Source organism: Homalodisca vitripennis, chromosome 6 (assembly GCF_021130785.1).
Source record: "Homalodisca vitripennis isolate AUS2020 chromosome 6, UT_GWSS_2.1, whole genome shotgun sequence".
Classification (NCBI taxonomy): domain Eukaryota; kingdom Metazoa; phylum Arthropoda; class Insecta; order Hemiptera; family Cicadellidae; genus Homalodisca; species Homalodisca vitripennis.
Window position 1 is genome coordinate 122788987 of NC_060212.1, and position 26654 is coordinate 122815640.

General features: G+C 37.3%; 1 protein-coding gene across 2 annotated transcripts in view; it reads right to left on the minus strand.

The window, feature by feature from the left end:
- LOC124364890 (fibronectin type-III domain-containing protein 3a) overlaps positions 1–26654 on the minus strand; it is a 181572-nt gene that overhangs the window by 150078 nt on the left and 4840 nt on the right. The window contains exon 2 of one of the 2 annotated variants that reach the window (XM_046820690.1): positions 10097–10410. In XM_046820690.1, coding sequence (XP_046676646.1) covers positions 10097–10391 — 295 coding nt within the window. In that variant the 5' untranslated portion in view covers positions 10392–10410. Of the gene's footprint in view, positions 1–10096; positions 10415–26654 lie in introns of both variants that reach the window. The other variant, XM_046820689.1, reaches the window with a different exon arrangement.

The following is a 26654-nucleotide window of genomic DNA, read 5'->3' on the forward strand; positions in this document are numbered from 1 at the left end:
GTGCTCTCATCGCTCACTAATCGTATCATACTAATCGGTATCCAGCCCCTCACCACTTGCACAGGCACTGACCTTTCTCAACACACTGATGAGGCACAGCAGCCGCAATAATGCACTGATGAGACACAGTCATACTTCCAGCCGCAATAAGGATGTGCTCTCTTATAATCGCTCACTTATCGTATCATACTAATCGGTATCCATCTGGCCCCTCACCACTTCCGCACAGGTCTCACTGCTCACTGACCTTTACTCAACACACTGATGAGGCACAGCCGTACTTCCAGCCGCAATAAGGATGTGCTCTCTTATAATCGCTCACTTATCGTATCATACTAATCGGTATCCATCTGGCCCCTCACCACTTCCGCACAGGTCTCACTGCTCACTGACCTTTACTCAACACACTGATGAGGCACAGCCGTACTTCCAGCCGCAATAAGGATGTGCTCTCTTATAATCGCTCACTTATCGTATCATACTAATCGGTATCCATCTGGCCCCTCACCACTTCCGCACAGGTCTCACTGCTCACTGACCTTTTCTCAACACACTGATGAGGCACAGTCATACTTCCAGCCGCAATAAGGATGTGCTCTCTTATAATCGCTCACTAATCGTATCAAACTAATCGGACTCCCTCTGGTCCCTACATCACCTCCACAAAGGTCTCGATGCTCACTGACATTCTATCAACACACTGATGAGACACAGTCATACTTCCAGCCGCAATAAGGATGTGCTCTCTTATAATCGCTCACTTATCGTATCATTCTAATCGGCATTCTTCTGGTCCCTACATCACTTCCACAAAGGTCTTACTGATCAATGATCTTCTCTCAACACACTGATGAGGCACAGTCATAGTTCCAGCTGCAATAAGGATGTGCTCTTATACAGGGTGATTCATGAAGTTCTCCCCCCACTTCTACAGCACATTGTACTAGTAAAAATAATGAAAAAATGTTATATAATCATAGGTCCGAAAACGCTTCGTTAGGGAGTTACAGCTAGCGAAATATTTCGCCTGAATTCCTGGGTAAAGAGTAAAATAAAGCCATACTGAACTTTTGGAAAGGTTAATTAAGTAAGAAATTTTATCATGGATTCTTATGTATTTTTACCTGATAAAGCTAATAAAATAGGTTTCAGAACTGTACCTGTAGTAGTATTTGAGGGATTCAGGGTTAAATGCAAAAAATTGGGGCACGAAACAATGTTTTTTTAAGTTTGATGTACAATAACTTTGTTAAATTGGTAATAAATACATAAAATCAACAAACATTAATTGTAGAGTTTTTAATTCCGAGAAAATCGATATAACCAAAGTCTAAAATAAAACAGAATAAGTACCAAAAAATCGATTGTATTCAGTATAATACATTACTTGCTATAAAGAAATACCGTACGGTATTTAGTTAAAATAAAACAAAAACAAAATGTTTGTTCCTTAATGATGAGATAAATTGAGAAAACAAGATTAACTGTTTAAAATAAATTTGTTTGTAAATAAAAATATCATGTTTTATTACGTTGTATTTTTTTTAAATAAAAATTTACATCAAATGTTCGAAAATAAATGAAGCAAACATTTTCCCATTTATTGTTTTACTAATCATCGAAATGCAGTTTTTTCTTTTATTAATTTCTAAGTTGGTAACGCACGAATAACAGCTGATCAACAATGGTATTCTGTACTGTTACGTTAGAACTGTGTATTAGTGGTGTTTTGCAAGCTACAGCAGGAGATCGGGTTCTGTGAATCGTGTTATTTAAATGCAATTTTTCTGTGAGTTATAATTCGATTGTTTATTCAGCGAAAAAAATGCCTTACTTATTTACATCAGAGGAATACGCTGATATGGTTTTTATTTTGGGTTACTGTAATGGTAATGCTAGAACTGCTGTAGAAGAATATGAACTACGTTACCCTAATAGGAGGATTCAGATACCAAAACAATTTCAGGAACTTTTCGTACTCTTCGGGAAACAGGATCACTACCAAGTACTAGAACCAATTATGAACGAGCTGTCCAACTTGATGATGATATTGTTATTAATGCTGTTCATCGCAGTCCAGGTGTAGTACACGACGTATTTCTAGGCGGATAGGAGTTTCGCAGTCAACGATGTGGAGGTCCACTTAATCGAAACAAATTTTTATCCGTTTCATAAACAAAAGGTTCAACATCTACAGCTAGGGGATGGTCCGCTTCGCTTGGAGTTTTGCAACTTTTTGAATATTAATAATCAAACTCTACAAGCGTATTTTGTTTACGGATGAGGCACAATTCACTCGGGATGGTGTCAATAACTTGCACAATGAACACTCATGGGCAGAAGAAAATCCACATGAGGTAGTGGAACAGAACTTTCAACACCGATTTAGCGTCAATGTCTGGTGTAGCCTTTTGCACAATCGGCTGATTGGACCTTTCATATTACCTGGACGCCTGAGTTCTATTTGCATTTCCTTTAAGAAGAGTTGCCGCAGCTGTTAGAGAATGTTCCTTTACATCTCAGACAAAATTTGTACTTCCAGCATGACGGAGCACCTCCCCACTTTTCACGTGCCGTTTCTGCTTACTTAAAATCATCAATTTCCTGGACACTGGATTGGTCGTGGAGGGCCTCACCCTTGGCCACCAAGTTCACCAGATCTAATCTCCATTGGATTATTGCATCTGGGGATGGACGAAAGACATTGTATACAAGACAAAAGTGAATTCTCGTGATGAATTAATTGCCCGTATTATGGATTCGGCTGTGCAGATACAGGAAGTCCTGAAAAATTAAGAAACGCAACAAAAGCAATACACAAACGTGCTGCAAAATGTATTGATAATGATGGCCTAATTTTCGAACATCTATTATAAAAAGGTGCGTACGGTTGGCCCAACCTGATTAATTTTGCTTAAAACTAGTAATGTATTATACTGAATAAAACCGAATTTTTGGTACTTATTTCTGTTTTATTTTAGACTTTGATTATATAAATTTTCTCAGAATTAAATTCTCTACAATTAATGTTTGTTGATTTTATGTATTTATTACCAATTTAACAAAGTTATTGTACATCAAACTTAAAAAAACATTGTTTCGTGCCCCAATTTTTTGCATTTAACCCTGAATCCGCTCAAAAACTACTACAGGTACAGTTCTGAAACCTATTTTATTAGCTTTATCAGGTAAAAAATACATAAGAATCCATGATATTTCTTACTTAATTAACCTTTCCAAAAGTTCAGTATGGCTTTATTTTACTCTTTACCCAGGAATTCAGGCGAAATATTTCGCTAGCTGTAACTCGCTAACGAAGCGTTTTCGGACCTATGTTTGTATAACGGTTTTTCATTATTTTTACTAGTACAATGTGCTGTAGAAGTGGGGGGAGAACTGCATGAATTACCCTGTATATTGCAATTACTTTTCCTGTGATTTGTAGTTATGATTCAATGTGACTCGACTGATTAGTTTATATTATGTGTTTCATAATGATTGAACTGCTTTTGTACGTTTTTTATTTGGTAAGATTTTAATAAACTGTTAGCTCACACAGTTAATCGAATTCATTCAAAAAGTACAGATCCCGGGAACACTAAATTCAATTTGAAGATAGAATATGTTTCTTAGAATTTCACAGTTTAATTGTTTAAAGTTAGACAAATTTATTCTTCACTTTGAATAAACTTCGTATAGTCCTTTCCATAAAGTATTTCAATGTTAGTTCTAGGAATAAAGTTCCCACAGCACTATAAATTAAGGTTTGGTTTACAGGTGTCACTGTGGTGTATCTTTAATACTAGTAGTTACAATAGCTTTGTCACAAAAAACTCGTGTTGTTGTAGGGGTAACAGTACTGTAAAGTTAGATTTACAGGTGTCACTATGTTGTCCCTTTGTCACTAGCAGGGATATACTTCCCTTATAGTCTTAGTTACAATAGCTTTGTCACAAAAAACTCGTGTTGTTGCAGGGGTAACAGTACTGTAAAGTTAGATTTACAGGTGTCACTATGTTGTCCCTTTGACACTAGCAGGGATATACTTCCCTTATAGTCTTAGTTACAATAGCTTTGTCACATAAAACTCGTGTTGTTGCAGGGGTAACAGTACTGTAAAGTTAGATTTACAGGTGTCACTATGTTGTCCCTTTGACACTAGCAGGGATATACTTCCCTTATAGTCTTAGTTACAATAGCTTTGTCACAAAAAACTCGTGTTGTTGCAGGGGTAACAGTACTGTAAAGTTAGATTTACAGGTGTCACTATGTTGTCCCTTTGACACTAGCAGGGATATACTTCCCTTATAGTCTTAGTTACAATAGCTTTGTCACAAAAAACTCGTGTTGTTGCAGGGGTAACAGTACTGTAAAGTTAGATTTACAGGTGTCACTATGTTGTCCCTTTGATACTAGCAGGGATATACTTCCCTTATAGTCTTAGTTACAATAGCTTTGTCACAAAAAACTCGTGTTGTTGAAGGGGTAACAGTACTGTAAAGTTAGATTTACAGGTGTCACTATGTTGTCCCTTTGATACTAGCAGGGATATACTTCCCTTATAGTCTTAGTTACAATAGCTTTGTCACAAAAAACTCGTGTTGTTGCAGGGGTAACAGTACTGTAAAGTTAGATTTACAGGTGTCACTATGTTGTCCCTTTGATACTAGCAGGGATATACTTCCCTTATAGTCTTAGTTACAACAGCTTCGTCACAAAAACTCGTGTTGTTGCAGGGGTAACAGTACTGTAAAGTTAGATTTACAGGTGTCACTATGTTGTCCCTTTGATTCTAGCAGAAATATACTTCCCTCATCGTCTTAGTTACAACAGCTTCGTCACAAAAAACTCGTGTTGCTGCAGAGTTAACAGCACTGTAAAGTTAGATTTACAGGTGTTACTGCGTATGTCAGTTTGATACCAGCCTACTTATCTGCCGCAGGTTCTACGATTATGTGTCTATGTGCGATTGCTGTGTGAGGGCGCCCGCATCGGGGCATAGCCATCACTTGTTTCCAAACACCTAGATTCACGTATTCGACACGATAGCACGAGCCGCTTACAACAAACGGTGCAGGTCGAGTGCGGAGGGACTGGTCGGGTCTCTTAAATCTTCTGAGATCAAAACAGGTTAAGTTGACAATGAAATTGCTTGAAAGCTAATTGACTGAAATCCAACGGTGACGTGACCCCATCGTGAGTGATGCCTTTTTATACAAACGATGCTGATGACACATACGAGATGACGGACGGTGGAGACTGTTTGTCGGTCTGTACACTGTATATACAAACATAACGGTCTAGATGACGCAGAGAGGCAGTATTTGACACCACTTGTCAACACTGAAGAGATGTCCTAAATAAAACAGTTTTTCTTAGTATCGGACGACACAGCCTGCTTCGATATTTCAATCTGAGAAGCGGACGTGCATGATTCACTTAATTATGTTCGTTACTTCGTATATAAGCTTGTGATATATATATATATATATATAATTATTAACATATATATATATATATATATATATATATATATATATATATATTGTATGCAGAAAATAAATGCGCAGAGGCTTCTTTAAACAATAAAAGAAAAAGACTTCACACAAATCCTTTAATATTTCGACTAATATTGTCGTTTTCAAAAAGGATACAAAAGTGTATATAAGCTAATAGTTAAAAGTGAACAAATACATTTTTAGAATCAGCTGAAATGTGTAATTTTATAAAGTCCTTGGTATATTATAATAAAAGGGCTTTATATAAAAATTAATCTAAATTCATTTTAGAATAATAAATTTAGAATTCCTAATAATTTAGAATTTATAATAAATTTAGAATTAATCTAAATTTTTTCTAAATTTGTTCTTATGGTTAACCCTACTCCCAATTTTACTACTGTTTATCAAACATTTATTCTTCATGTACTGCTCTTATAACAAAACATTGGGTAGGATAAACTTGAATATCGGTGATGTTCAGCAAACATACTACTATATATCTCCAATTCTAAGACAAAAAACCAAGGTCGTTTAACTTCAGTCAGCTCTTAATCACATATTTACAAAAAATACAGGTTATATTTCACTCAATGGCCTGGATTGTAATGACATTTTGTCAGACATTATTGATACCAAGTATACGGCAAAAATTGTCCTAAAATAATTAATTAACATATTTAACATGGCGTGTGCGTGTTTATTAACATTGCGTTTACGTTTATAACGTTAACTAAATTAATATGACCAGATGATCCCAAGCGCTTGCATAATACATGCATGAAACTGCTAGCGCAACCAACGGTTAAACAAATAACTACACGCAATTTGAGGAAAAATTTTGATGTTTTAGAAATGTAGACGTAGGCTACACAAGGTGATTACAGAAAGCGGACATTTTCGAAACATTTTGACGAAGAAAAATTTTCAGGAATAAACAAGTACTCCAATATGTAATACCACTTACTTATCAATAAAATATGTCTAACTTTCGACCAATCATTGATTAAGAATCACCATTTTATTACCACAGAACATGCTAGTGACATTTAGGTCTTACTGCATGGCGCTACGAAGAGGATACAGAGAAAGTCCGTGTTTTATAGTCCTCTAGTTCCGGACTTAGTCACAGAACTGACGTCAGCAAGGTAGTTTAAATTCCTACTCTCTCTCTATCTCTGTTGTTGAGTTGTTGCTGACACATCAGCGTTTGTGATCATCGATTGGAGTTGTGATGAAACTTCACGCTGAAATGCGAGTAGGTCTGTCCTGTTGTGATGATGGTTGCCATTTTAAAAAGATGCTCATTTGGCTAAATCTAAACATACTTCTATTACACAAAGTGCTTTGAAAGACTCAAAGTGTAGTAATATTCTGTAAAAGAATGATGCGTCACTAATAAATTTGCCCTTCCGGGGGCAGTAACGTTATGCAAACTCTGCATAGTCGGTATGTTAATGACCATGTAACACGTAATATGTTAATAATGTAACATGTTGGCATGCTAATAATGTAACATGTAATAATAAACACTAGAATCAATGAAGAGTTGATAATTATTATTATAATCACTTCCATCTAATAATTTTTTCCAAAAGAGACTGCATTTATGACGCTCCTGTATACGTGAATACCAATCCAATTTACTAATGAGCTTCTTGCAAACATATTTTCACATTTATGTACAATGTACTGAAGGAGTAAACTTTTAGTTTTTGAGTGCGAACAAAAACATAATCTGTTAGTACACCGAAATACTCAAGCTGTTTTCACGAGGAAGTTCAAGCTGTAAATATTTTCCGTTGTTATTTAACGGAGCAAAAATAACACACAGAGAGGAATTATCACCCGGCTAATTAATTGAGAGACGAGCGGAAAAAGTGCGTCCCTGGAATGAGCCGAGCCATGGTGACGTCAAGTCCAGCTGCTAATCAGTTTTATAGGGTGTGGGAGGAGTGAGTCACTCCCACTGACTCGCTGACTCTACAGTGCAGATGTTAATAATTGTCTTACTGCTTCTTGTTGCTCCAGCGCGCCACTACACTGCGTAATCAACGATCTAAATATAGAATTAACTGGTTTCGCGTGAAATTAGAAAAAAGGTAAACAAACACATGATTGAATTATCGACCCATTTCAGACTGACAGGATTTTCCAAAGTTTACTACAGACAAGTTTTATTAAATAACTGTAAAAATAAATTTTAAATCTCTCACGAAATTCAAACAGGAACGGGTCTAAAAATATCTCTAAAAATAATTAAGATCCTCCCCCATCGACAATCTGGGAATATTATTATAAAAAATGTATAAATATTAATGTAATACTGAGATAAATTGGAAATTCCAGCTAGATTAATTCATAATAAAAAAAATTATGGTTGCCTGTAAAGTCGGTTTTACGGGCGAAGATTTTACGTGACAACGTCTTTTTCTCGGTAGAATATTTATTGATATGAATATTATTAAATTGCACAATAGGAACAAGGAATTGAATGAAAATAAGAATTGCACAAATTTTAACTATAGAAATATATTTTGTTTACTAAAACATTGTACATAATTTGAAATTAATTAAAATTTGTTATTGTAAATGGTAAAGTTGAATAAAACATTTACTAAAATTGGAATTTGAAATTCTTGCTAAACACAGTTAAATTCTAACTCCGCGCGTGGTGATTGGTCGGTTTAGTTCGTTTGTTTGGTCGCACTGTTATGACAGGTTAGAGGTTATAATTTGTTATTTTAAATGTTTGACTAGCAATACGCGCCTGTTTCTTCTCAATCGACTGAATTACGATTGATTGCAGAGTGATTTAAACTAATAATTTACTTAACACTATCAACATTTGTCAATAGTATGACATAACCTATAAACTTAGTTTCTCATATTTTGTGTCAATCTAACAATTAATCAATCAATCATAGTTTACGATAATGAAATATCAGTGTACAATTATTTACCTTTATTGTTGTAGTTGTTGTAAATGACGAATCTAAGCACTCCACATTTTCACGAATAAACATAGTTATCTGCTTTATCCCGTGCGGCGGACCCACAGTTATCTGCTTTATCCCGTGCGGATCCCGTGCGGCGGACCCACTGGACGGGCATCGTAACGTTACCGGGCGTTACACTTTTTCATGAGTGACTCCGAGCCGCAACCTAATTTAAGACGTTGTCACGTCAAAAAAAATCTTTCATGAAAAATCCATGTTAACATTAATATAATAACTAGCAACCCTTAAATGGAGACATTTATCAATGCTTCAATGCTGAGGTTACTTTCCCGACGTATTTTAGATAACTCAATGATCCGAAATCAACAAAGCGCTATTATGACCACTTTACAAGATTTAAGTTAATCGATATTCGTAATTATCTCAGAGAGCTTTCGATGTAATGTGTTAAAAATAGTTATACCTAGACAATTACACTTTTAGAACAACAAACATGGTTGAAAAGATCCTCTGCGATTGAAAGTGTATTTTTAAATACCTCATTGAAACATATATGAGAGTTCAGAAGCCCCAGCAACGTTCTGGAGATTTCTTGCTGCCTCACAGAAATTGCGGGCAGATCATTAGTTCAGTAAAGCTGTTTTTGTAATTTGTGAACTGAAGTATAACAGCAACAAACCCAATCAAAATTCAACATTTTAAAGTACATTTTATTATAATCAATTGCCATTTTGTACATACACTTAGGCTAATTAGCAAAATTGATTCTCTTACCTTGATTTCATCCTAATTTTCTGGAAACGAAGAAACTTTCAAAACAGGGTAGAGGCAATTTGTAGATAGAAGAACACCGATATACGCAAACTCATGAAATCACTGACTTATTGCGTCACAATCTCCAGTCGCAAGGTAATGTAATTTAATTGCGTAAAACGGGTACATTAAAGATTTTAATATCTGAACACTCTAAAACCACTTTGCAAATCAAATTAATTTCCAATTAAAAATCAGAACAAATATTAGATATAATTAAAGTTGGTAGAATGCTGGCCACCTTAATTACATCCATTATTGGAAAGAGATAATCTTACATCACCATACGACCAGCTCAGTAACGCCGTAGTAGACTTGTTGCAGACGTGGAAACTTTCGCAGTGGAAAGAATTCGCAACCCGATCCCAGAGGAACGCAGAACACTTACGCCACATACGAGATTCGTTTCAGTCAACTATTTTTTATTCTTTCCATTTCACGCCACATTAACATTATCAGGATTTCACCTTGTTTAAGTACAGTTCAAACAATAACCATAAAACAGAGAGAAAGTTTAGTAGCCTTGAGCTAGCACATTGTATGTTGTCAGTGTAAAAGAAGAGATGTGTAAAGAGTACACTTTACAGCGTGTAGCTGCTTAACCTTCTGAGGGCAGCGATAGTAGTCTAGTCACGATTGGAAGGAGAGAAATTCAGTCGATGATTTACACGATTTATTGCTTTTCGTTGGAGGGTAGCAATATCTCCAGTTATCATCGAATTGAAATTTTATGGGAACAAAAACCAATAAATATGAGAGAAATCACTTTGTACAGTAAATGATATTACAGCAGCATGCAGAGGGGGAAATGCGGAGGGTTCCTACCTTTAATGACCTGGACGTTGTCACCCGTCTGGAAGCTGACCGTGACTCCGGGGTTGACATGGAAGTAGACGACGTGCTGCTGAGGGGAGGTCTGCGGCTCGAACCCCGGCCCGAAGTGGAAGGTGGCGGGTGTGGGAGTGGAGCCGGTGGAAGGGTAGGACCAATGGTAATGGAAATGAGGGGTGGCTACATTACTTGTGCCGGCCGCGGGCACCTTGGAGGGACCATGGGACGAGCGGCGATTAGGAGTCGCCACCTGTCCGGTCCGGGGCTCCTCGTCCTGCACCTTCACCATCACTCCGCACTGTCACCGTCTGTCTGCAACACGGGAGTACTTAGGAGACATATACAACAGGTGCGAGCTTCCTTCCATGCTATCTCTACCCAAAGGCTTTCAAAACAGAAAATGAAAGAATACACATTTTCATACATTTCCACTTCAATGCGTAATATTTTATTAAGTAAGGCCCTCCTCACTTTTTCTTGAACTCTAACCAAGTTTACATCGTTAATCATATAACTGGTCAATGGTATTCGACAAGAAGATATCTCGAAGATTCAAATGTTCCACCTTCGAGATATGAGCCTACAACATTTGAAGAGAAGATTCTTCTTAAAAGCGTTTTTGCAAAGTATGTACTCCTTTAGGGGAGCCGTTGGCCGATTGTCTAAGATGTCAGACCTAGGATCTGAGTTAGATACACGGCATATTCAAATCCTGCCTGTGACCCTTGCCCTTTTTATCAGTCTTATCACTGTACATCTTCTATTTCTTATTCTGTTTGATAAAATCCTCGCACAGGCCGGAAGGAGGCCAGAGGCCCATCATGACAGGCAGCACGAGACTCTCCTCTACTTCAAATACGAGTAAATCTATCAGGTCATGACCTTTAGGATCGTATTGAAGGTATACCCTAGAACACTTAGACCTATAATTTTGTAGGTATATCGTAACCAAACATTGCCAGCCATCGAAGAGCAGCTGAACAATAAGGAATGCGAAGCTTCTCTCCCACATTCACTCCAGCAGTTCTGGAAATGTCCAGGTCACCGTAAAATAATTTCCTATACACAGTTTCGACTACAAGTCTGTGTAATAATGTAATGATTGTAAGTCTGTTGAGTAGTAAAACGAGGAGTGTATTGTTTCGAGAAACAGCACATAAACTATGTTTATTGGCAGTAAAAACCTGATTGGGGTATACAACCTAAATTTTTCACATTAAGTGGATTATCGAACTTCTAAGAAACAGTCTCTGAAATCATAATTTGTTACGCTTGATTCGGTGGTATCTAGTGTTGCAGATCGTCGCACCCACATCACAGCAATACAATCTATAAAGTTGTGACCCTGACTTGCATTAATTATGTAAAAAATTACGTTACAATGTTTATTTATTTTCTATCACAATAACATTTTTCCAGAATCATGAAAACAGATAAATTATTATAAAAATTCGGCTGAAAGGTATCCTCGGAAAAGCAACTGCTGAGAAATGGTAGCTATGGTGGGAAGGGTTGAGTAAATGTTAATGTTAAGTTTAACTCCCGTTCACCTTCCCCTTGGTGTAGCATCTGAAATGTGACGCTGTTACTCATGAAATCTGGAGTCATGTTCGTCTGAAGAGATTCAGAAAAATCGATGACGGAAAAGCTCAAAAGGAACTCGTTGCATCGTTGCGACATTAGAGACACTCACACTGCAAAACATAGTGTATAGTAGCCTATATAGCACAATAAGATGTTTTAGATCTCTAAGCACGGAAGAGCAACCGCGTTTTCTACACATTTCTAATGTAGCTATGGTGGAAAAGGTTGAATCAGTGTGAATGTTGATTTAAGCTCGAGTTCACCTTCCTCTTAGTGCACTGTTTGAAATCTAAATCTAACGTATTCAGTTGTGAACCTGATGAGACAATGAGAATACCTCTTCACCTAGATTACACTATATTTTTTAGTCTGGGTGGGTATCTCCGTAACGATGTAACGAGTTCGTTTTAAGCTTCTCGTCAACGACTTTCTTTATCTCATCAAACTATAATGACTAATATAATAGTTACAAACACAGGGATTGGATTTTGAAGCTCTTCTTATCACATAAATTTGTTGTAAAAATCAATGGGAAACGTTTAAAAAAAGGACGATAAACTGGAGAGTGGTTCACAAGTATATATTTAGAATCACCTTTGTATATAGCCAATGGCGTAATGTAGCGGGTACAACGGTTACCGCAAGATAACCTGATCAAGGAACGTTGAACGTGGCTGTTGCTTGGATGGGTGACCGCTGAGATATCCTGTCCTTTCAAGCAGTCCGCCTGCCCGGCCGTTGGTGTTGACCGTTCGGAAGTCACCTTCAAACCGTTGGTCTCCAGGTTAAGTTTTAGAGAGGGCTTCTTAGCCGTAACTTCGCCTCGTAAAATAAGATATCTTTACTTTCCTTTTTTATATATCGCACAGGCACAGATCCTTCTTAAAAACGTGTCCAGGCGTATGATAACTGTTAGAAGGAAGGTCCTAGAAGTTGAATCTTGGTAATTTAGTCCTTCTTGGTATCAACCAAAAGTAAAAAACATACAATATAATTTTACATGGCTTTTATAAGTAACCATGATGGAGACGAGAAAACAATTTTTTAAATGAACTGGATATAACGATAAGACTTTTTATAATTTATCAACACATACGATGAAGTTACAGTTCTGGTAATTTAGTCCTTCTTGGTCTAAGAAAGAACTCTAATGATTTTGGTGTCAATCAAAAGTAAAAAAAAAACTATATAATTTTACATGGCTTTTATAAAGTAACCATGATGGAGACGAGAAAACAATTTTTTAAATGAACTGGATATAATTATATGACTTTTTTATAACTTATCAACACACATGATTAAGTTACATTTCTGGTAGTTTAGTCCTTCTTGGTCCAAGAAAGAACTTTAATGATTTTGGGGTCAATCAAAAGTAAAAAAAAAACTAAATAATTTTACATGGCTTTTATAAAGTAACCATGATGGAGACGAGAAAACAATTTCTTAAACAAACTAAATATAATGATATGACTTTTTTATCATTTATCAACACATATGATGAAGTTAAAATTCTTTTTGGATTGTGTAATATGACTTAAATTACCTCCTGTCGGACTCTACATGCTCTCATATCAATATTTTTCAATTCAAGTTCAACAATCAACAGAGAGGTTTCTTTAAGGCAAAGTTGTGTATCTGAACACGATCCAAACTTTTCATAATTGAAAGTTCGATGCCATGATCATTTTTATGACACTGTAAACAATTTTGATATAAGTTTGAGGTAAATGGTACAATTCGGCGCACAGCTCTTTACAGTTTCGTCCCACTCCATTGTCAGAGTTGTTTCCCAGCATAATCAGTCTGCCCACACGGATTCTCGCACTTGCTACCCAATTACTGCTGATTAAAACTTCAATAAAGCTTATATACCAAGTCACTTTACGACACGATTATTCGAAAATTGAAACGTTTCGTAAACGTTGGAAGTAATGTAATTTTGTTATCACAGCAATACTAACAACTTGTTCCATTCTGTTCTTGTAAATGTAAGAATTTTTTATATTGTAGACCTTGTTAATCCTTATCTAAAATTGTAAAACCATAACTGCAAAAAGTTTAAACTCTAAGTGTAATACATACAAATTTCTATTAAATACGATTTGAAAATGGATAATTTATTCATGAAAATTGCCTGTTTCGAGACTGAGGAATTATACATACAACACGGAAGAGGAGATATTGTCTAATAGATTATTTTTAATGTGGTGGGTTTTTTTCCAAGAAATAATACGCTAACATTTCTACGTATTTATAAAGAATAATGACTAATGTCTACTTCACTATCGTATAGCCAAGATAGTAACATAAGATCGACATCATAGAAACCTTCAGTGAATTACGTCCCTTTTATGGTTTATGTTAAAACAGTGTACAAACCTATGTTACATTGACGAAAACGTTGGTAGGAAGAGAACACAATTTAATCCCATTTTAATAATACTTAGTCACTTATACTATTTACGGCCAAATACGAGTTTTCGGATTCCCTTTCATCCGACCAAAATCCGGATATTTATGCAGCCAAAATAAACAATAAAATACAAATTACGTTAAATTTTATTTATATATTACAAGGTTATACAAGATATTCATACATTAGTTGAAGAATGAGTCACACACACTAAATTCCCAAAAGAGGTATTTTGGACTTACGACGATAAAAAAATTTAAATCAAACCAGCACATAAATACACCTGAACAACAGCAATTGGCATTTATTTACTGAAAGACATTCATCCTTTTTTACATACAAAATAATGTATATCTATTTTACGCACAGGATCTACGTTATACAATAAATTACCAAATAATAAGAATAACACTTCTAAAAATTTAGATCTAAATTAAAGTAATACTTAACAAAAATATATTGGTTCAGTTTAAGAATATATTAAAAATCAATAGTAAGATTAATTGTAAATGAAACACTAAAGTCCGCGGATTATATATAACAGTTTGTAATATTTAACATTTCAAAATTTGTTACGCATATGCAAATATTATTTGTTGAGGCTAATAAGTACTAGATACGTATATAATTTCTTGACATCAGTAAAAGATACAGCATACACGGCTGAGCGATTTCGATAAAAAGATAATTACGTGTCATAACAGTGCAAGTAGGTCATAAAGACAAAAGCGACAGTGGAAATGATTAGGCACGAGTCCAGAGTGATAAGGGTCCAGTACGTGGCAGCGCTACTGTATCTACATGCACATGCACTGTACGTGGCACTACTACCGTATATACATGCACATACACTGTACGTGGCACTACTACCGTATATACATGCACATGCACTGTACGTGGCACTGCTACCGTATATACATGCACATGCACTGTACGTGGCAGCGCTACTGTATCTACATGCACATGCACTGTACGTGGCACTACTACCGTATATACATGCACATGCACTGTACGTGGCACTAATACCGTATATACATGCACATCCACTGTACGTGGCACTGCTACCGTGTCTACATGCACTGTACGTGGCACTGCTACTGTATATACATGCACATGCACTGTACGTGGCACTGCTACCGTATCTACATGCACACGAACTGTACGTGGCACTGCTACCATATCTCCATGCACACGTACTGTACGTGGTACTGCTACCGTATATACATGCACACGCACCGTACGTGGCACTGCTACTGTATCTACATACACATGCACTGTACGTGGCACTGCTACCGTATCTCCATGCACACGTACTGTACGTGGCACTGCTACTGTATCTACATGCACATGCACTGTAAGTGGCACTGCTACTGTATATAAATGCAGATGCACTGTAAGTGGCACTGCTACTGTATATAAATGCGCACGCACTGTACGTGGCACTGCTACCGTATCTACATGCACATGCACTGTACGTGGCAGCGCTACTGTATCTACATGCACATGCACTGTACGTGGCAGCGCTACTGTATCTACATGCACATGCACTGTACGTGGCACTACTACCGTATATACATGCACATGCACTGTACGTGGCACTGCTACCGTGTCTACATGCACTGTACGTGGCACTGCTACTGTATATAAATGCGCACGCACTGTACGTGGCACTGCTACCGTATCTACATGCACATGCACTGTAAGTGGCACTGCTACTGTATATAAATGCAGATGCACTGTACGTGGCACTGCTACCGTATCTACATGCACATGCACTGTAAGTGGCACTGCTACTGTATATAAATGCGCACGCACTGTACGTGGCACTGCTACCGTATCTACATGCACATGCACTGTAAGTGGCACTGCTACTGTATATAAATGCAGATGCACTGTACGTGGCACTGCTACTGTATCTACATGCACATGCACTGTAAGTGGCACTGCTACTGTATATAAATGCAGATGCACTGTACGTGGCACTGCTACCGTATCTACATGCACATGCACTGTAAGTGGCACTGCTACTGTATATAAATGCGCACGCACTGTAACGTGGCACTGCTACTGTATCTACATGCACATGCACTGTAAGTGGCACTGCACTGTATAAAGCTAGTAGACTGCTACTGTATATAAATGCAGATGCACTGTACGTGGCACTGCTACCGTATCTACATGCACATGCACTGTAAGTGGCACTGCTACTGTATATAAATGCAGATGCACTGTACGTGGCACTGCTACCGTATCTACATGCACATGCACTGTAAGTGGCACTGCTACTGTATATAAATGCAGATGCACTGTACGTGGCACTGCTACCGTATCTACATGCACATGCACTGTAAGTGGCACTGCTACTGTATATAAATGCGCACGCACTGTACGTGGCACTGCTACCGTATCTACATGCACATGCACTGTAAGTGGCACTGCTACTGTATATAAATGCGCACGCACTGTACGTGGCACTGCTACCGTATCTACATGCACATGGTTGGATGGCCGTTAGAAGACTGCTCTTGGTAGCACAATGTGTCTGTATACACAACATTTAATTTCGAAATTAAATTAATCCCGATATTATTAGAACGAGGTTTTAATGCAGCTTGACATGTACGTATGCCAACGTCATTTTTTCATGCATTATCCCAAGTCTAACTATTCGAACTCATACAGTCACGTTCAAACTAACATACGACCATCCATGACATCAGATCCAGTTGGGCTGATGTTTTAACATCAAAGCCGATTAGATTTCTAATTGGTTTTCCAATAAATGGTAGATCGGCTACTAGAAAACGTTTTAGTTGAGCCCGAAGATGGTTTGGATTTTGTTTCAGTAATTCAAGCCTCCTAATTTCTCCCCGTTCCGGCCTGCTCTCTTTTGGAGTATCTCTCATATTTATCACATGCACCAATTCAGAAGATCGAAATTAAAACAATTATATTTATGTACAAGACGGATAAGCATTCAATATATCGCCACGTCTGAGACGCGGTTCAATAAACCTACACACAATTTAATGTTCAGGAAGTGAAAAACCATAGATTTATAATTAAACTTTCCTTGAATACTTGTTTTGAAATTTCGTTCCTGTGTCAGTCGTGACGTAGCATAACCCAACCCTATGATGGAACGCCAAGTATTTGAAAGATTTGATGATCTATGTGTGATATAGGTATGGGCTATCTGGGCATTGCTAGAGAAATAAACCCAATTTATACGGTGGTTAGGTTCCATATATAGATTTCAAGCATGAGAGAACACCACTTTCAATCAGTGAAAAAAAACCAACCCATCTGAATAGTTGGAGCCCTTTTTTAGTATCAGGTACATAAACGGAATCTGTCGGTTAACAGGATGGAAAAAGAGAAGGAATGATCCTAGGTATTAACTCAAAATTTCATTCTGTATATAATTTACTTCATATAGAGTTTGGGCAGTTTGATTTCAGAATAAATGTTGAGTTAAACAATCTCCGTATTAAATGTATGAACTTCTTCTGTATGTATGACTAGAGATACGTAAACGAAACATTACTTTTTAAAACATTACTCGGTGGCTATCCAAATCTAGTTTCACCAAAGGCACTCTCCACATTTACAATTTCTACTCAAAGCACTACAGATACTGGGTATAAAAGCTATTTTATATTGTTTACCACCGACAATTTATTAAGGCTAGATAGTGTTGAAAGTTTGTTCTCTGTGTGTTTTAGAACTCACAATTAACTCTTTTACGAAAGGAACTTTACAGAGGTTCAGGTCACTATCAAACATTGGGTAACGCAGAGATGTAATTTGGGGTTGGTATATGCAACCGGATTTCGGAGAATGTAAACAAAGCCAAAACAAGAATCTCTGATGGGTAAGACATAATTAAACCTGTATAGCTCTATTAGTTGTAATTTATTGATGGGTTATTAATATTTAAAAAAATCTATAATACAGTTGACTCAGTAACAGTTGTCCCTCACACCCATTCCACTTCGCATTCACCACAACACGTCTTAGGATATTCAGGATATTTAGCAATGTTGGTAATTTGTAACTGCATTGTGGCTCATCTGTGAAAACACGCATGAGTAAGCCACCAACGTCACTCACTTATAATGCCCAGCAAGGCGGGGGGGGGGGGGGCAAACGAGCAGGTTGCGAGGTGTTAACAGATTTACCGTGGACAACGGAATATTTAGGGGCAATGATGATATATCCCGAAGGTATCCGCACGGCACAACACCGCACGCTGGGGCCCGGTCTGGGAGTTCTGTGCTACTAACGGTACATCTTCCTGCCATGTAGCCGCAGCGTCGTCGCTCTCACGCTCGTACCCACGCTCGTACCGGCCGGGCTGCACGAATCATCAAGGTAACTCAAGTTGTGTCAGAGTAAGTTCTAGGGTCGTCTGTGGCGATCGTTCTAAAAAGTCATCTAACCTTAGAAATAAATTCTATTTCTTTATTTACATCAAGGTGCGAGGTCCAAAACAGCAAACCCGTTATTGTTATGAGGAATTTAACTATCAAAGTCCTTTTAGAGGAGGATTGTGTAAGGTTGAAGAAGGTACAAGAAAAGTGAGAACAAATTAGTGTACAATAAAAAAATGCAAAGTTGTTATTAGCATCAAATGGTCTAAACTGACCAGCTAGACGACTAGAAAAAATCATTTCGTAAGAAGCCCTTTAGTCGAATTCCCCATTACGAAGACTAGGTGAAAGAATGGCATTGTGATTTTTAAATTGTATAATCAAAGTACCAACACCAAATTATTGTCGGCGCTGCGAATAGCTTGAAAGATAGCACACAACATTTTACTTTCGATACGCATCAAACTGACACGTACTTGGAGAGAACGATCAAAGTATACAGTTTATTCTCACCAGCGATGTCTTAGGGTTATCAGAAATATCGCAGAAACTTCATATTTAGAACAGAATCAGCCATTGGAATAGTCTCCAAATGTGCTGTGGTCTATGATGTTCTCGGTTCGCTGGACTTGGTCAGTGAGGGCCATAATGTAGAAGGTGACATAGCGGCAGAATCGTGAGAAAGAAACGAAGTGTTAATCGTGTCTAAAATATCTAGGGTAAGGTTCACGCAGACGAAGGTGCCTTAGCATTTTCAATGGTCATAGCGAAGGAGGCTTGACCGGTAACTAGAGTTGGGTGAGCAAGTAGCCCCATAGCCTGCTTGAATATGAACGCAGGAATGCTCACTTCGCTGCTGAATAACTTTCCATTGCTGATGACGATTTGCCTCGCAAAAGCGTGGTCGAACACCTCTGTGATGAGGTTACAGGTTCCGTTTCGTAGATAGTCGGAGACCTTCGGACTGTGCACCACGACAATGATGGCATCAGCTGCGATTTCATCAGCTGCTGAGTGAAGAAGTCAGCGAAATCCAGCGAGATATTCCGTCAAAAGATAAAAGTGTAACCGAGACGGTTTTTGAAGTCATTTCGAAGCTCGTGTTCGATTTGGAGTCACTGAAAGTCCTCGAGATGATTGTGTATGCTGGCTTGGACTTTGAACGTACACAAAAACAAAAGCACTCTTCTTCATAGCTTCAAATTCTTTAGAAAAAAAGGGCTGAAGGAAGACCTCTCCTGAGATGTTAGCTGAGAACTTGATCAATTGGTTATCGCTGGAAGAGTAATGTTCTTTTTGATAATTTGCTCAATTAAATCTATTTTGTCGACGATGGTTATGGTTCTCAGTGGGATTGCTCAGATCTGATTTACGAGGATACAGTAGCAAGCACGGTTAGTTACTATTTGCTGAGATCTACGTAAGTAGGATCACAGAGAAAGAATTATGGACCTTACAGATACGATGTTAATGTTACGGTTAAGATATGAGTGACACAAGTCAACAGACTAATCCTCTCGGGAGCCGCACACATTCTGTTCTTCCACATACGATGATGTGTGGTTGAATCTTGGAGGCTTTAGTTTTAAATGCCAGCAGGCGGAATTCGGAGGCCATGTTTGCCAACGTTTGCTAGAGATGTGGACTAGAGACCACCATGTTTGTTCACCAGGGGGTATTACTCAGCAATGTTGTAATCAAAGCAGTGTTGTGGGCCTTGTATTTGAGACTGATCAATATAATCAAACCAATACTTCCAATGCACATCCACTTGTAGACTGCCAATTTAACTGCTCACTGGGATATTATAAAAGCCAACCCAACCTTGCATAAGATTACGAAAAAAGGACTATGCTGGACATCAACACTAATTCTAGACAACATTTATGTGTATTATTTAAATATAAATAAGGCTTATTGAGGAACAAATACTTATCCGAGAAAGAAAAGGACAGTGAAAATGAAAATAAATCTCAATTGTTAAGAACTATTTAGTTTCAAGAAAGACATTTTTTATAAAATATTCTCATTTTGAATTGTATTCTGCAGAAAAAGTTCACATTTCGGCTTGGAAGAATATGCCCAGCCCATGCTTGAATTCCATTTCCTACGAGCATTACTAAAAGTGATTTCAACGCTGCTGTTGTAATCGTCTGACAAAAACTCCTTTATTATGTCTTCGTACTTTATTTTTGTCCTTAATGTACAGCAATCTACCACAAAGCCTCAAGTCAGATTAAAGTTATCAACAGCTATTTATGGCAAGTCTGACGTGTTAAAGTGCCCGAGCTGACCACGACGCGACACTATGGGGGCGTATGACGCACTTGCGCGTTGTATCATGTACAGCCCAGATTGCACGACAATCACGTATCGATTGGTCTATCTTTGTCGTATCGGTCCGCACTGAGCCGACCTTGCAATAATAGCTACCAGGGCCAGGGGCGGCTCTAGAGTCCAAGCTGGTGTTAAAAAGGTATTCCTTCATTTGTGGACGAGAAGCCAAGTGGTGTGCAAAGACATTTTTATGGGGTCCAAGAAGTCAGTGGGTTCTCCAAACTGTTAAAATCGCGAACAAACCGAAGCCAACAAGCAATTTCACGGTGGCTAGCCAGGCATTTGGAATCAATCTGATTAAAAACGTTTTCATGTTGTGTCTTCTACGCTCGCACTTTGGGTTTAAGATATTGAATGAACTTCTCCTTGATAGCTCTGATCTAGAAAGGCCTTTATTAAGATTAAAGCATATATAGTTGTTAAATTACTAAACTTATAAAAATAAGAAATAAACTGTAATCTGCCATAACATTGAATTGTATTTTCAGAACCACATTTTTAAAACATAAACAAAAAAAACATCTGATGGATTAATTATAAAAGGCAAAATTAAATCAATCATATGTATCAATTCTCCCCCCCTAAACTTCACATTTTAATAGCTGGTCAACATGCCTCCTCCAAACACTTCCATCGTCCATTTTAACTTTGTACAGTAGCGAACTTTCTTTTTCCATAATTGTTCCAAAACTCCCACTTGTATCTTGAGTTGGTGTAAATCTCGAGCCTGTACTCTGTCTCCCACCTGAAATTGTCTGCGTACGATTCGTGTAACTTCTTGTGCATTTTTGCTATCTGGTAGTAATAGGCTCAAGTGAGTTCGAACACTTCTTCCAAACATTAAGTTGTATGAGTTTGAGCCAGTTGTGTTTGGAGATTGTCGAAGTTGCATCAAAAGCCTATATAATTTTAGCTCAATCTTTCCCCCCTCATCTTCCATTGCCCTCAGTGATTTTTTTACTGTTTGGACATAACGCTCAGCTTGTCCATTAGACGAAGGATGGTAGGGAGCTGTAGTTTTGTGTACAACACCATTAGCAGATAAGAACTGGCGAAATATTGTAGATGTAAATTGGCTTCCATTGTCTGAAACTAAGACCAAAGGAAGCCGAATGTAGAAAACATTTTTCTTAGCTCCTTCATACACCATTCTGCTGACGTGTTTTTAGTAGGGATTACTTCAACCCACTTGGTAAAGGCGTCCACAACAATGAAATACCACTGACCTTGTATCGGGCCAGCAAAAATCTATGTGTTAATCTCTCCCATGGTCCTTGAGGGGTCAGCCATGGATGATTCGGTCCTTTTGCAGGTTGATTTTGTTTTAGTCGACATTGTTTACATGTACGTACCATTTGCTCAATATCTCTGTCAATACTTTTCCACGTGCAAAAACTTCTAGCAAGGATTTTTCATCTTCTCCATGCCTAGATGTCCAACATGTAGTTCATTTAAAACACTGAGTGTTGTAAAGCTTCTGGAATCATTATCCTGTAGCCCTTGAATATGCAACCATTTTGTAGTGTTAGTCTCGTTGTCGTGGAAACCAAAAGGTTCGACCGTCTCTCCTGTTTCAAGGGCATGTAGTACTGGTTGTAAATATTTATCTTGAGCAGTTGTTCTGGATATAAGCATACTGTCAAGCATAATGAATCAAGTTGATTAAGTTGAAAAAAGGCTGCAATCGTCCACAAAGTTTGTAGTGCTATGTTCAGTAGGAAAACGAGACAAAAAGTCAACGTTGGCATGGTCAGAGGTTCTTTCTATATTCAATTGAGTAGTCAAAACCTGATAAAAAGTGTGCATAATTGAACAGTCTTGTAGCAGATATTGTTGGAAGGGTTTTGGTGGGACTGAATATTGACACTAACGTTTATGGTCAGTCACTAAAATGAACTTTCGCCCGTAGCAGTAAGGGAAAAATTTCTTGAGTCCCCAGTAAATACCTGTTGCTTCCTTATCAATTTGACTGTATTTTTGTTCACATTTGGTCAAAGTGCGTGAGGCAAAACTAATTGGCCTCTCACTTCCATCGCTGTATCGATGTGAAAGACAGGCTCCAAGGCCCACTGGAGACGCATCGGTTGCAAGCACTAATGGGAGTTCTGGATTGTAGTGGATAAGTACATTGTTACTGGTTATTGCCGACTTAACCTTCTGAAAGCCTTCTTCACATTTTGAAGTCCACATATAACGGTTGCCTTTCTTCAGTAAAATTATTGAGTGGGTGGAGGATTGTTGCTAAATCTTTGATGAACTTGTTGTAATAGTTTGCCAGACCGAGAAATGTTCTAAGTTCACTTATGTTTTCCGGTCTTTTGCTCCTCATCATGATAGACAAGACTTTGTCTTTGGTTTTGTGAAGTCCTTGAGCATCAATGACATGCCCAAGATATTGGATACTCGTTTGAAAAAACTTGCATTTATCTCGGTTCATCTTTAAGTTATTGTTTCTTAATCGTTCTAGAACTTTACGCAATCTAGCCAATAATTCTTCAGCTGTTTTACCCTGAACGATAATATCGTCAAAGAAACATTGTACACCAGAAAGTCCCCTGCAAGGTTTTGTCCATGAATTGTTGCCAGAGAGATGGTGCTACCCTTCACCCCAAACATCAAACGATTTACTTTGTACATACCTTTATGGGTGCTGAGTGTCTGCATGTGTGCACTTTCTTCGTCCATTTTCATGTGGAGGTAAGCATTAGAAAATATCCAAGGTACAAAATAACTTTCCTCCGTTCATTTGAGAGAAGATTTCTTCAATCCTGGGTAATGGATGGTTTTTCGTCTTTGATCACTTTGTTTAAAGTCACTTTATAGTCAGCACAAATCCGTGTTTGGACCGTTCGGCTTGACAACAGGTACGATGGGTGTTCCCCAGTCTGAATGATCTACTTTTGTTATGATTCCACATTCTTCTAGTCTCGTCATCAGCTCTTTGATTCTTTAGTTGTAAAAAACACTTCTAATCTTCTCACAAAATTTGAAATGGTTTCATCAGGGTGGTAGGGATTGAAATTTATATTCCCTGAAGTGTAGTTTGAAACCGTACAAACAGCTTCACTTGGAGATGAAGTAGATGTAATGTTTGTGTCTTTGAGATTGTGTACCATTTCTTGTAATTTTGTTGTAAGGTTTAAATACTCAATCCTCCACATTACATCTGTATTCTATTTCATGTTCTAAATAGTTTTCATCTGTCAAACAATCAATGCCATTCTGAACCTGCTTGTAACGTTCCCAGTATTCAGTCACAGCCTTGATTTTTATATTTAGTTCGGTTAATGTAGGGTTACCTTCAGCAAGTCTTTTGCCCTTTGAAAATTGGCCCTTAATAATAGATCGAGCTTTTTTTAGTTTTTGTAACTCTTCTTCTTCTTTAGTCATTTCTCCTTCTTTTTACCTCGTCGCCACTGTTAAATTACTAAACTTATAAAAATAAGAAATAAAACTGTAATCTGCCATAACATTGAATTGTATTTTCAGAAACCACATTTTTAAAAACATAAACAAAAAAACATCTGATGGATTAATTATAAAAGGCAAAATTAAATCAATCATATGTATCAATAGTGTACAAGTTCCAAGAAATTCACGAATTTATACCACTATTACGTGAAAGCGACGTTTTCTGTAGCGCATGAATGATGCGACCTTTGGTCCATTGTGGTGGTTGTGTGTACAATATCAACTGCATGTACTACTGATACCTCTAATCTTGCTTGCCTACAAACATTTTGTCTTGATACATCTCAACATTGTCGGCTAGTGTTGAGATCATTGTTGAGATTTGTCGCGGGGCTCGCCACTTTAATATGCGTTACATCACAAGACCACATCGAACTTCATAAGATTCGCTTCGAAAGGAGTTTTTACTCTTATCTATTCTACGCCACCTTTGTGACGACCACGAGCATCGTTTTTAGTGTTTACTTTATCCTATATATTTGTAATAATATATGTTGTATTATAATTCGTTGTTCTTTTAATTTTGAATGATATATCCGTCAGTATGTGAGTCTGCACGTATAAGTTCGGATGTGTTCAAGGTACGGCCAATATCAATCGAACTGACCGATTTTGTCTTACCGAAGTTAGTCAGCACGTCTGACGGGTTTTATTATATGTTAATTATATAAAGTCTTTCTAATACGTATAAAAATAACTCTTTAAATATTAAAAAAGCTCTGAATTTTCACTTTTTTTACTAAAACTAAACGTGAAAATCGTGCTAAAGACCACAAAGACGGTCTGATTTGCACGGTATTCACTTGAAAGTTTAATTTATAAAAATATTCTGAAAGTATGTCCAGTGTTGTCCGATAAATCATTATTTCATATATAAATCTCTTATTTGGTATGAAACACAATTTGTTTCACTTCCAGTGAATACATTGTTCCTAACTGTTACGGAAAGTGACAAAGTACGTCATTTAGTACGCAAAGGAAGAAAAATTATTTTGTATTTAGCTACTATCTTTACTTCTAACTGCACTAAGTTGAAACCACACGGAATCCGAACCCGCCATTTCTCGGTTCGCCGGAGGAGGATGAGAATAGTTGGAAGGAAAGTAACCACGGACAGAGAGCACATGTCTGGGGGAGGGCGCGGCGCGGCTACAGCAAGGGTTGTAGGCGTCTGTCCTCCCCTCCGCCACCCGCACCTACTACAGTTGTACAACAACCCAGCTGGTGCAACATTATGATTACTTTTCAGGCCACCTGCAATAATCCTTTCGAACATGCCATGTGTAACGCTACCTGCAATACTTGCCAACTTGTCATGTGCAATACTTGTCAACTTGTCATGTGCAATACTTGCCAACTTGTCATGTGCAATACTTGTCAACTTGTCATGTGCAATACTTGTCAACTTGCCATATGCAATACGATAGATCAGCCATTCAAGATTCCTTTTCTGAATAGAAGAAAAATATAAAAATCTGTTTTTCTCTTTCAAGCGGAATCGTAGCCGCTTAAATCTACATGATATAATCAGAGTTAAAGAAAAGGAAACACATATTATTGTATCCGAATCTTTTACAGTAAATATGAAAGGTAACTGAAGGGAATAAAATGTATTTTATTTAAATAATACGTAATCCTTAGTGTTTATAAACAATCAAGTAATTTCATTACATTATATTTAATTAAAATTTAATTTCCTTAATAGGAAGTTGTAATGGCGGCCGTCTTAATTTTAACACCACAAGAACAATGTTATTCCCAAACAATTTTAAGCCCGTCCTATGATGTTAATCATAGTATTTTGAGAGATGTCTTGTTTTGATAACAGTATTAAGACGCATGTAAATGCTATTTAGTTTATTATATTTCCTTGCAAAAATATCTAAAATATTTTTGCACATCACCGTTTAAATATTAAAAAATAAAAAATTTACAACAAAAAGTAAACGTATTTGGATACTTATTTATTACGTGTAAACTGAGACACTATCGCTCTACGACAAAAAGTACGAGTGTGAAAAAAGGTGTTTGGGATTATTGTTTGCATGTAGCAAAACTCAAGGTCAACTCACTACAAACAGCTTTTAAGTCATAGACCATTAAAACACATGTCAATCCCTGCAGCCACAACTCATGTATGTATACTGCAAAAATTTAACGTTTTTATCTATAGCAGTTTTATTTGGCCCTGGAAACAAAATTGCTTAACTTAAGTTTAACTTTAAATGCATGTAATTCCTCATGGAGTAACCAACAAAATGTATACTCTTTTTGTCTTCGAGAAAGTATATATGTATATATATATATATATATATATATATATATATATATATATATATATATATATATAAATGTTTCGAACCAATTATATACC